The 13019-nt window shown below is 40.5% G+C and overlaps 1 protein-coding gene across 1 annotated transcript; it reads left to right on the forward strand.

The window, feature by feature from the left end:
- The first annotated feature begins 9678 nt into the window (after window positions 1-9678).
- Window positions 9679-12631, forward strand: LOC138823777 (testis-specific Y-encoded protein 1-like). The gene is made up of 6 exons (XM_070017336.1): window positions 9679-10296; window positions 11161-11238; window positions 11334-11445; window positions 11534-11682; window positions 11780-11865; window positions 12440-12631. Exons 1-6 carry the CDS (start codon window positions 9724-9726, stop codon window positions 12501-12503), a joined length of 1062 nt encoding a protein of 353 aa, XP_069873437.1. The 5' UTR covers window positions 9679-9723; the 3' UTR covers window positions 12504-12631.
- Window positions 12632-13019: the final 388 nt, after the last annotated feature.

The following is a 13019-nucleotide window of genomic DNA, read 5'->3' on the forward strand; positions in this document are numbered from 1 at the left end:
ACTTTGTGGCACAGTAATAATAGGAACAGTTAGAATTTCAGTCTAAGTTTCATCAAATCAAAACTCAGTATTCCCAAACATGTGGTACTTAAAAAACTCCTGGTCCAAAAAGCACTATCTGAATTTATTGCTAAGTTATACATATATAAGAAAGTTTACTTAAAAATAGTAACAAAATTTGAGTTTGAACCTAGAAAAAATAAGTATGAAAGAGAGACAATTGAGAATGGAGAGGGAAAGGAAATGAAAAAGACTGGCTGAGTATGATCAAAATACCATATATTCATGTATGGAAAAAATAATGAAGCTTACTGGAATTGTTTGGGGAATGAAAAAAGAGGGATAGATTTATTAAAATTACACTGTATATGTGTTAGGGTATAAAACACAAGAAGAAAACCCAGAGCAGTTGGCAATTGCAAGTAGAAAGTTAAAATTTTATTGTGGGACTTGAAAGAGGAAGGGAAGAATGTAGGAGAAATTAGTGGTAGAGGACCAATGATAATGGAATGCTTGTGTTTAGATAGAAAAGTAATTTTGCAAGAGTGTGGAAAAGAAAGCATGAATCAGTTTTCTTTGTTCCACATTAGGTCACCTAACACTCTTGTCTTTCCCCCTACTAGGTCTTCACAACTAGATCTTCTACTAACGATCACCCTTAGAAGACTTAGAGAATAAGGGCTGTTCTCAGTAATATTTTTGGACATTAGGACTCCAAAGTACTGTCCCTATTCCACCAGTAGTGTCCTGAAATTTGCTATAAGTTGTCTGCATTGGATAGTTCTAGATTCCACTGTAGAGTGCAGTAGCCACTGGATGAATGTAACAGATACTGGGAATGCCTGTCTTTTTTTCTTCAACTCTGAATAACTGAAAGGCAATGAAGTCATCTCATCCCTTTACCCAATCTGGAGCTCTCTAGAGGATTTTTTGGGTTGGTTATGGGACTTGAACTCTGGGCCTGGGAATGGCCTCTGAGCTCTTCAACTCCAAGCCAGCACTCTACCATTTTAGGCACAGTGAGCCATTTCCAGTTTTCTGATGGTTTATTGGTGAACAGAGTCTCATGAACTTTCCTGCTGGCTTTGAACCACCATCCTCAGATCTCAGCCTCCTGAGTAGCTAGGATTACAGGTGTGAGTTACTGGCACCCAGCTCTCTAAAGGACCTAGCTCTCTAAAGGACAAAGTGGTTGCCATCAGTACACAAATTCATGCTACAGGAAGAGCTTGGGATCATAGGACTTAGACTAGGGAGGAAAATTGATCATCAATTTTCCAGAAAGTGCTTTCCCTTTGAGCACTCATGAGGTGCTTAGGATCACAGCTTACTCCAAAATATATTAGAATCTGGACACTATGTGTGTATGTGGCAATCCTAAAGTACATGGCATGCATCTTAGAATGAGAAATGGAGAGCTGTCAGGCAACTTTCAAATGCAGTTCAGGAATTTCTTCTCCATTGACATGCACATTCTAGAACTTCTAACTCCACAGTCAAGAGAACACAAGTAAGAAATATGCCCTTTGTGTGTGATATGCCTGATACCATGTTTGATGGATCAGAGTCCCAGATTTTTCCCACCTTCTCTTAAGTTGTCATAGGACAAGTTTAAGAATTTTGTTATTACAGAGTATACTGAATCTACATATACTCCAGTGATCTTGCTGTTTTCTGTAGCAGTGGATTTCCCTCTGTCGAGCCAGAGTAATAATCCCTAGAGATCTCATCCTTGGGAATGTAGGTGAATATGGACAACATGCATGGTTTCCAACAAGGTATAAACAAGGTTGCTACCCATGGGCATGAAAAACTTCACATTGGATGTTTTCTTGTCTGCTTGTCTTTGAGCTACTACATAAGCCCCATTGTTTGCAAGTGTTCTCTAACAGTAGACATGACCAGAAAGGCATGTACAGGCAAGAATTCTTGTCATGAGGTGTTCAAATAGGTAGAGACTTTTTGACTACTACCCACACATGGTAGGAGAATTTGGTGGCTGTATTTGGGAGAATATTAAGCTGGGTATCAATATGATTTACATTCTTTTCCTCTCCAATCAGGCACCTTCTCACAGAGGGTCTTCCAAAAAGAGATCCACTAATACAATGGAGGAGCCCTAATATACTCAATTCAGGCTCTACTTTCTCTCCATTTAACAACAAATAATGGATAATGAAAGGATTTATGTGAGTTTCTTTCACTTGATATGGGATGAAAATGTCATCAGACCTCTCTGGCATTCTGGCAGCATGAAATTTCTCCTATTCCTTGCCTGTCTGAGAACCACCAAGATCATTGATTAAGGTACATGGGAGGTTCGGCAAAAGTAGGCATTGATATTGCTCTCTTCATTACAACCATAGAGTTAGGGTTTCTTCCTATGAAAACCCATCCCCTATAAACATGCACACATACACACATATGTGTATGTATACATATATGGGCAGGTACACATATGTGTATATATGTGCACATATGTGAGCACATATGCATTTTACATGTTTATAAACATTTGTATTTGTATATATGTACATATATGTTTATGGATATTTATGATATATACATATATTCACACAGACAAAGAAAGAGAAGGAGAAATACATAGGCAAAACACAGGCAGACTGTATAAAAACAGGGAGAAAGTAATTTCAAATATCAAAAGTTTTGATTTGTAAAATTAATGACACTCATTGTATACTGCAGGACATAAATGCTTTGCTGTGCCATTTCTATGGACGCAGTATATAATGCCACTTTATGACATCCTGAAATGTCCTTCAATTGGATCCTTAATGCTTCAAGTAATCTCTGAGTGATTACTACTGTGTTCAATGTGTTTCAGGGTTAATAGGCCTTTTCTCATTATGGACTGGAAACACAGGACTCATGAAATTATTTGTAGCATAATGTGTCAATATAAAATATTTTCAGGACCCCATCTGGAAGGCCTCAGGGCAAAAAGTCACATGAGAAGTAAAGGAACAGCATCTTAGATGTTCTCACTACTTTGGGCCACACATCACCACCGGGACCTAAAAGTTTGTGTTTTTAAACTTGAATTCCTGCATCTGTAGTGTTAGAATATCTAGCTTCCTGTTAGGGTCAGGAAGTAAAGAAGGTGGAATTCAGTCCTTCTCTGATGGTTAACCTGGAATGGTGTCTTTTTTTCCTCCTAAATACTATGTCCTTAAGGTCATAGAACAGGGAATTGAGCCTTAGGTTCTGAATAATGATCTGGAAAGTAAAGCTGGAAAGAACAGATTGGGGTGCTTACTCTATGTACCAAGAATTGAAGAACCAAAAATATCATATACAATGACTCCAGAAGAGACACCACTCAATAATCTGGATAGAACCTGGCTATTTGTGCACAGTTAACCAGTTGAAGAATATCTGGACATTTAACAAATTGAAGTCCTGCCAGTAGCTGGCAAATGTGTATACATTTATCACACTACTGCTTTTTACTAGATCCAGCCTTTTCTCCTAACCATGAGCTTTGATATGTTCAGTGCATTTATGCAGTAAGACAAGGACTTGATGTCCAGTTGCAAAGACATCTATGCCTAGGTCTTCTCTACTCTATGAAAAACATGCTGCTTGGGATCAGACTGCCTCTGGACTCCCTCACCTCTGCTTCACAATTGGCATGACTTGCTCATGCAGACTGGTATTTAGGACTTGTGACTTTATGTTGATGGTGACAGCTGAAGAGGCATTCCAGAAAAATATTACAACCCCAGAAATCTGGAAAAGTGCTAATTTTCTGACATCTCCCAGCATGATGTAAAATTTTATATTATCTGATAGTTGCATCTTGACTCAAGGGGATATCACAGGGCGTTAAGGAGATATAGTGTGTATGGCTGCAGAAATTTTATTATCTTTTTAGCTTAGTGCACTTCATTACTTCGTAAGCTGTGAAAATTATGTCTATGGGTGTCAAATGAAGGATAGGGATAAAATGACATGTAAATTGCAGGTCTGCTATAAACCTTACCCAGGATGGATTTTAGAATTTCTTGCTCCCAAATATAAGAACCAAGTTAAGGGAGACATAGATGGGAAAGGTTTCATCCCACTGAGTTTGCTGTTTCCTCTTTTTATCCTCCAGTAGAGATTATTTAGGGAGATCCATCTTAGATAGGGGACACAATTGCTACATTTTGAATGTAGGTATCATGCAGGGGATGGCCAGGTCTTATAGTAGCCTAGAGCTGAAATGTAGGACAACAAGCAAAGCCCAAGGTTGATGTCATCCTTACAAGACAAGACATCTATGAGTTCATATTATATCCATCAGTAACAGCATTTCTTCAGTTTGGAAGTGGACCAGGGCTGATCTTGGTGAAAAAGATACTCTAGGATTTCCTTTTGTGTACTCATACATAGCTCCAACAAGGCCTACAGTAGTACAGGCAGGCACACAAGGGCAAGCCACAAGGATCTTTTAGCTTTAAACAGGTAGCTCCTGGCCATTCACACAGTCAGGAGAGTGTGAGTACTTTTATGGTTTCTCAATATTGGTGATGGTCTGCACATGGATGTGAACATGTTACATGCTCAAGCATATGCATTCACTATCTCCTCACAGGTGGCATTTACTAGGAGATATCTAAGTTGCACATGAATGAACAAAGTATTTGATTGACACTGTCCTATCCATACCTTTTCTACAAAAAAGAAAAATTTCAAAGAAAGTCCAAAGCATTTATAAATATTTTATTTCAATTTATATGTCACTGAAATACCAGAAATCTATTCCATCATTGTTTCACACAGAATCTTTCTGAAATTTTTCCCTGTACCTCAAAGCCATATAGATCGTTGTTCAATATACTATATAACTTCTCAACAAGTATTCACTGGTTGCAAAAGAATGTTTCCTGTTGAATATATTCATGGAGTTTAAATATTTCCACTCATAAGAACACGCTAGCACATTCCCACCCACACACAGGCAAACACAATCACACATGTATGTGTGCACGCACGCACACACACACACACACACACACACACACACACACACACACACACAGCAGACAGAATATCCAGAATAAACGAATAAGCGGAATTGTGTTGTTACATTCATGTGACAGTAGTTATTGCTGTGAGGCAAAGTTGTGTAGCACCATATGAGTGTTCCTCACTGCAGGGTTGGGTAGACACAGGGTTCCCTGAGTCCTTAGATTTCAAATACAGCCAAGTCCTCAACCTTAGTTTTCCCTGAAAATATTTTTTTTGTCCATCATGGCCTGAACTCTGGGCCTGGGCACTGTCCCTTGGCTCTTCAGCTCAAGGCTAGCACTCTACCACTTGAGCCACCACACCACTTCCGTTTTTTTCTGTTTATGTGGTACTGAGGAATCGAACCCAGAGCCGCCGCCGCCGCCGCCGCCGCCGCCGCCGCCGCCGCCGCCGCCGCCGCCGCCGCCGCCGCCGCCGCCGCCGCCGCCGCCGCCGCCGCCGCCGCCGCCGCCGCCGCCGCCGCCGCCGCCGCCGCCGCCGCCGCCGCCGCCGCCGCCGCCGCCGCCGCCGCCGCCGCCGCCGCCGCCGCCGCCGCCGCCGCCGCCGCCGCCGCCGCCCCGCCACTCCCTCTCTGACATACACACACCCCCTGCTTCCTAGCAGGCTCCCTCTTCCTTCTAGCACAGCATGGATGCCTGCCCTGGCATAAGGGGCTCCTTGGCCCTTTGGAGAAGCATGCATGGCCTAATTCAATGAGGTTGGGGACGGGAAGTGGAGGTGTGGAGGGCACGCAGGGGACGCTGATGCTGGAACTGCTAGGCACTAGGGCAGCTTGTTGGAAAATACAGTAGCTAGGTTTTCCATTTAAATTCTCTTAATGCTAGACAAGAAGCCAAAACTTGTACTTAAATTTTACCTCAGCACCTACAAGTATTGAATAAAGTCTTCATCTTGAGACCCTTAAGGTATCATGATTATTGGGACTGTCAGAAGAAACTTTTACAAACTGCTAAAGCTGGGAATTTTCTGAACCACGTACTAGGCTTTCAAACATTGGCTTAAAGATTTGGATCTTTGAAAATGCTGGTTATGTCTGATTTAATGAGCATTATTGGCAAATAGAACATTCCAGAGCACTGCTTGGTGACATGACAAATTTTACCTTCTCATCTCCTCAATTTTTTCTAATAAGATTAATCCTGTATACCATACTGTCTTTGTGTCATTTGATAGTAATACACATTTCATTTTTTTCATTATTGTGAAAATACCATACAGAGGGGTTATAATTACACGGGCAAGATAGTGAGTACATTTCTTATCAAGCATTGTTGTCTCCTCCTTTGTTTCCCCATGCCATTGCTTAAACATTTCATTTTTAAATTAAAATTACAAAAAGAGAATGAGTTTGTTTTAAAGATCTCATGAATAACCACTTCTGAACATGTAAAATAGGTGTTAAACATTTCATTCACATTTAATGTTTTACTGATTCACCTCTATTTTTCTCTACGTGAAAAATTGCATATACTTCAATTTATTCTAACAGGAATCATATAATAAGAGAGTTTCAAACTTTGTCTCATGTAAGCTTAATTATATTTTTGTGTTAATCATACTGTTAGACATCAACAAAAATTTGATCACTGGATTTAAATACAGTTAAAAAGAAAGCCATACAAGGATATCCTGTTAACATATCTTTGCATATAATGTATTTTAACCACACTCACTTCCTTTGTTAATGTTCCTCAAACTTGTCTACAAATACTTTGTGGTAAATGATGTTTATTGTTATATTTCAGTATTTTTTTCTATTTCAGCTTATAGTTCCTGGAAATGAGAATTCATTTAAAAGTTATATAATGTATATTATTTGTACGATTTATTAATTATTCTTGACTTTTGTGAGTTATTTCTATACTACTTCCTGATAACAAGTTCTATTACTAAACATTTCCATCTCTAAGTCTGAATAATACATGAACTCTCTTCTACAAAAGAGACTGAGATAAGGTATGTTACTAAAGTTTTCTGGAGCTAATAATTACCTACTTGGAAAACAAGACTAATCATCCTCACACTTTTAGGCATTAGGACAGGTAGAATTGTGAAAAAAAAATCATTATTTTACTCCATTTATTGCCCACAACTAGGATTGGGATTTGTTGCCAGAAAGTCCTGAATCAAAACCAGTAGAGATTAGTAAGTGTGTAGTGTATATAAATAATAAAATACAAAGAATATACTGAGATAATCACTTACAGTTAGTGCTTGCTAAATGTGACTTGGGACACATATTGGTTTCATTCTATTTAGGTGTATTAATTTCAGTTGTTATAACAGGATTTCAGTGCTTAATATATTATTCTTCTTTTATTTATGAGATATCTATGCTTCAATCCTAAAATAATCAGAATCTCAGAAGATTCCCTGTAGCATTCTATGTAAACACATAGAGTAAGCCTTTCAATGGGCAATCTGAGCTTATAGGTCATCTAATCTACACAGAAGGGAAACATGAGTAATAAAGACTGGGAGTTAAGGGTTCTTTGGCTCTCTGCATATGACTAGACTAACCAGGTTTGGTGATCTTCCCTCAGTTTTCAATCATGGCTTTCTACTCCATCTCCATTAGCTAGGCCTCACGAAACCATCACCTGTAGCTAAACAAGGTCTTCTGGCACAAGTTATAGATTTTACATCGTACCATTAAGAGTATCCCCTGAGTCTTCTGTTTCCCAAAATCATCATGCCAATGCTTATAATTGCACTATCATTTAGGAAACACAAAGTGTATTTGGAGACACAATGTAAGGATAGAGGGCAGTTATTAGGAAGAGTATTGTTGCATGTAGAGCCATGGTATACCTCCAAGAGCCCACACAACATCCTAACAACAAAAACTAAACAAATATTCTCATTTACTATTTTGTATAGTCTCAAAAACAGTATGCTTTTGAGCATTTCAGTGGCTGCTTCTTTCCCAGCATATTCTTGGAAGTCTCTATTGTCTTTTTGGTTTATAAATTCTGGAGGCCCTAGCTATGCACAAGTGTTCCGGAATATAAAGGAGCACCTAGGAGATACAGCTAGTGACTTTTGTAGACTATGATTATTTTCTTCTACACTCTGTCCCACTCTAACCTTTCTTATGGTCCCACTACTACATGTCTCCCTGTTTCTTACCCTGTGACCTGCTCACTCCATATCTTCACCACTGGGTTTTCCTCTGTCCATCTTGTCATTAATAGCTCTCAGAGACAGGAATCATACCTGTTCTCTAGGCTCCTTTTTTCTTTTCCTCTCTCCCCCTTGGTATAATGTTTTTCTTTACTTGTGACAGATTGAGTAAAAATATTATAATACCCAACTAGCCAGAAAATAAAGGATGCCACAATTAATAAGCCAAAATTATGGGAGTCTTTGTTGCAAAAGCCAGTGACTGCATGGGACATGTTTCCCAAATCATGCAGCCCTGAGACAGTTCACTTTGTCTTTTAAAGACAAAACACAGCCTTTTTGGCAAGCAATGTGTAAAGGTTTTCTTTTTCCTTTTTTTTCTTTTCTTGCACAGCATGAATACAGCATGAAAATGAGCATTGTTAGTAAATCTAGACTTATTTCCTGGAATACTAGGCAAATGGAACATTTTGGGGGTACCCACTGAGCAAAACAACTAGTGGTTTCTTACAGAACCCTCTAAGTAGACTATAGTTCTGAGATCAGGAGCCTTTTGCTTGAGAAATAAATGGTGCTACTTCTTTCAGGCTTAAGGATATATAACCTATTTCAGTAAAAAGGCAGAAAACAGAACAAAGCCACATACACGTGGGTTCTCACAAGCCAAATTTAGAGAGGCCTTATCGCCAACTCCCTATGCTTTCCATGGTTAACACAAAAGTCACATGTTCTTCACTCTCTCATACACAAGACTGACTAAACAAGGGGTGCCTGTATGCAGGCAGTTGCCCCTAGGCATTTGTGTAGCATCACCAAGATGTAGCAAACATTTTGCACCAGAGGTCCCTAGAGTAAGCTAGAATCCAGCGATCTGATTCCTCAGAGCTGGAGTTACATACCATCTCCTTGGAGAAATAAGCTTAATCTTCCATAAGAAGCCAAGTAATTTAATTGAGAAAAGTGACCATATTCACTGTGTAGACACAGTCCCTGACTCTGCTGGGATCCTGCTAGGATCATGTATCTCTGGAGTCAGCTAGTAATCATGCCCTTGCGACTGAAACCCCGAGGCTTTTGTTGTTCTGTGCTATGCTCTGATGAGGTAGAGGGAAATCAGTAACTGGATAGCGGGGTGTGTTTCCTTCCAAGGTACTTTCAGTAAGGAAGTGCTGCATTTACTTAATGCAAAAGTCCAAACACCTAGGGCTGTATGCAAGTATTCCTTTTGGCTGGGTTCTTGGAAGTAGGAGAGGTGGCGACAAGGGTGCCCTCTGGTGGCCCTTATTTCTGGGATCATAAAAAAACAGTAGGCAAACCTGACCAAGTAGTTTGGCGCCAAATCTTTTTCTGAAGGCCCAAATCCCGCGCATGCGCATCATCTACAAAAATAATGTATATTGACGAATGCCTGTAGATCTGCTCCCGTTGAGTTATCGCGTGATTATTTGGAACCCACGGGATTAGTTGGCGTCCGCGGGATTAGTTGGCGCCAGCGTCTTTGTTCTTCAGGTTCGGGTCGGTTGCGTTCCTGAGGAACCGGCATTTGCTGAGGACCACCAGACCTAAATGGCGAGTAGAGGGGAATTTGGGGCTGGTGGGGCTCCAGTGGAGCCCGATAACTCAGTGGACCTAGATAGCGTCCTGCAGGGAGAATTGGAAATGGCGCAGGCCAACGAGCCAACTCCACGGCAGTCTGACTCGGAGGATTGCGTCCTACAGACGGCGTCCGAAGGCCCTACTGAGGTAGCCTCAATGTCCGCTGCAGATTCTCTGCAGTACATTGAGGCCTGGATAGATTTAGGGCTCTTGGCCCCGCAAGAGGGAGAGGTGTTGGTGGTGTGGAATATTATGGAGGAAGTGGGAGTTCAGATTGAGGTGGAGGAAGGGCAGCAGCAGGAAGAGAATTTTGCTAGAGAACTACCTGGGGTGGCCTTGCCGGCAGAGGCAGCAAGGAGCTTCCCAAATCTCCGTTCACCAATGGAGGAGTTGCAGGATGTTCAGTCCCAGCTGAGCTCACTGAATGCCAGAGCTAGCCGGGAGTTTGCTCGGCTAAAGAAGAAGATAGCCGAGAAGTGCAGATCCCATTTCGATCGCAGAAGCACTATCATCCAGGCTATCCCTGGATTTTGGGCCAAAACTGTATCCTTTAATAAGAGTCTAGTTAATAAAAATAATCCCTTTATGGTTTGTTGAAGGGTGTAAGATGTCGAGACCTATAGTGGGGTGGGATGTTTTGGAGTTACATCATTGGGAACATTTTCAGGGGAAGAAAGGGTTTAGAGAGTACTGTAGAGGGCTTTTTAGGACCTTCATATTCTAGTTACAGGAGCAGAGAACTAAGGAGATAATGATTTAATATACCTAGCATAACATTCTGCCTCTCTCCCAGAGTAGTTGATAATAGTCATCCTGGAACATGGAATGGTATGGAAGATAAAGGCCAGTGGGCAACCTTTCCTCCTTTCAGCATCCATATTTGAGTCCAGTAGTGCATTGAGGTTTTGTCTCATGTTCACATATCTCATTTCTTTCTATGTGCTGCTATAAAACAACTACTTAATATATCAAGAATTCCCAGATATTCATACAAGTTGAAACTAGAATGTGAAGATGTGACCTTAGAAGAAGGCCAAGGAGGTCATCAAGCAATCATTACACTGAGGGAATTTGGTTGGAATAGTTTTTGATGGGGCAAGAAAATTTTCTTAGGACCACTGTAAGAGAAAGACAGCAAATCTCAAGACTTCCATGAGTTCAAACAGGCACCCACATTCTAGGATGTTCAACGCACTGATTTTAAGACACTGCAGACAGCATGAGCTTTGCAAACCCTAGATCCTCAAGACCTGAGGAAAGCCCTAACTAAAGCCCTAGACTAAAATTACAGAATGATGTGTGACTGTCAGATGTTCCCAGACCCATTTATTCATAGTTTTATACACTAGATGTTTGCTTTTAGTTCTTCCTTTGACAGCCTAAGTGTTGTCCCTTGACAAAACCCAGATAATGAGTCACCCACAGATGTCATCCATCATCTCTGACCAAGATGAAGACTTGCTCAAATACATGTTGAGTTTAGAGGTAAGAAATATTAACTGGGAATCTGGGAGTGGGATGTGCTTGCATCAGTGCATAAGCTATTGGTATACCTTGAGACAACTTTGCTGCATTCACAGGTGGAAGAAGTGAACCATGGCAAAGACCTAAGTAGCGTGGTATTTTACTTTTGTGACAACCCTTACTTCCGCAACCATGTGATCAGAAAGGAGTACAAGCTCAGCATCATGGGTATGAAGTCTATCTATGGTTGTTGATTTTGGGGTTCTCCTTTTGTCAGACTTGGAAGTGTCTGGACATCTGCTACTTCATCCTATAGGATATGAGGAGTGTGCTTCCAGTGAAATGCAGTGGTTTGGTGAATGTGTAGGTGAGATCATTGCCAGCTGTTCACAAGACTCCAAAAATTTGACATTCTTTGACTGGTTGAGCAACTGTAAGTGGCAAGGCTCCAACAAGATTGCTGAGGTTTGTCTTTTCCTAACTTCATAGTGTGTGACCTTTGTGGGTTACCTGGCTCTGATCTGGGTTTCAGTCAGTCTTCTTTCTCATTTTTCCCTTCCAGATCATTATTGAGGACCTATGGCTTAATCCTTTACACTACTACTGTACAGAGGATGATCCTAGGGGACAGTACCAAGAGCATTCAAGGTGAGCCAGGATAGGAGGACTAGGGAGCCAAATTCTGTAATACCTAGGATGTCCGTATCAGTTAGGATCTCAGTGACTAATCTCAGCATGCAAATTATTCATACTTTATGGAGACAGGAACTAGAGCCAAATGAAAGGAACACTGAGAATTCTTTTAGTTCTCTGGGGATCAGTTACTAGACTAAGACAAAGAAACAGGGATGAAGTCTCAAGGGTCTTTTGCCTTGAGTCACATAAGTCTTATTTGAGATTTGCTTTTATATCAGGACTGAAAAAACTCCTTTCAATTGTGACTCACCCAGAATCCTCTTTCATGCTACATGACTACACATGCTACTCCTTTTGGAGTAGCAGGAGGGATTTAATCCCTAGTGTGGGACACTGAAGACTATTATTAGAGGAGATTTCAGATACTGAATCTCACTGTATTTTTTCTCAGGGAAAAATATGAGTTTTGTCAGTGTTTTTCAATAGAGAATTATGTCAATATTGATTGAGAAATTCCAGTTTTCTTGGTAGCTTTATGGCCCAGGTTTATATTAACCTATGTATGGATTTTTTATATTATTTTCAGAAACACCAGTTTCACAGATGAAGAGGATCAAGAAACCTCTTTTGCTAGCTTTCAAGAATACTAGTGGAGCAGCTTCCCAGTGGAGTCATCAGGATTCTGTGTTGTTCTCAGGCGCAGAAACCACAAGATGAAAATATATTCACTGGTGCAAAATGAGAGAGATCTTATATTTCATTGCTATTAAGCAATAAATGTGCGTAAACCATTTTGTCTTTCACTGTAATTTGTTGTGTAGGTAAAATTTGTTATGTAGTGTATAAGTCAAGCAAATTTAAAGCGCTAACATCTATGGAAACCCCTAATAAGAAATTCCCAGGGTGAGGACCTCATGCAGAAGACAAGTGCTTAAATCATGTTGGAAACACAACAGGATATTGAGAATTTACCTGGGTTGTCTGTTTTCATAGGTTAACAAAGGACCTGGAGTTTAAGTGTCTGTATTATTACCCCAAGAGTTACAACTGAAATTAGAGGTTTCTTTGGACAGGTTTGTATGTTGTTGTCAGTTCCACAGCGTTAGAAGGGTTGTACTCTTGCATGTACTATCGGTACTATGCAGGGTTCTAGCAGAGCACAAAAG

The sequence above is a fragment of the Dipodomys merriami genome, unplaced genomic scaffold (genome assembly GCF_024711535.1).
Source record: "Dipodomys merriami isolate MVZ:Mamm:240054 unplaced genomic scaffold, mDipMer1.0.p SCAF_123, whole genome shotgun sequence".
In the NCBI taxonomy this organism is placed as follows: Eukaryota; Metazoa; Chordata; class Mammalia; order Rodentia; family Heteromyidae; genus Dipodomys; species Dipodomys merriami.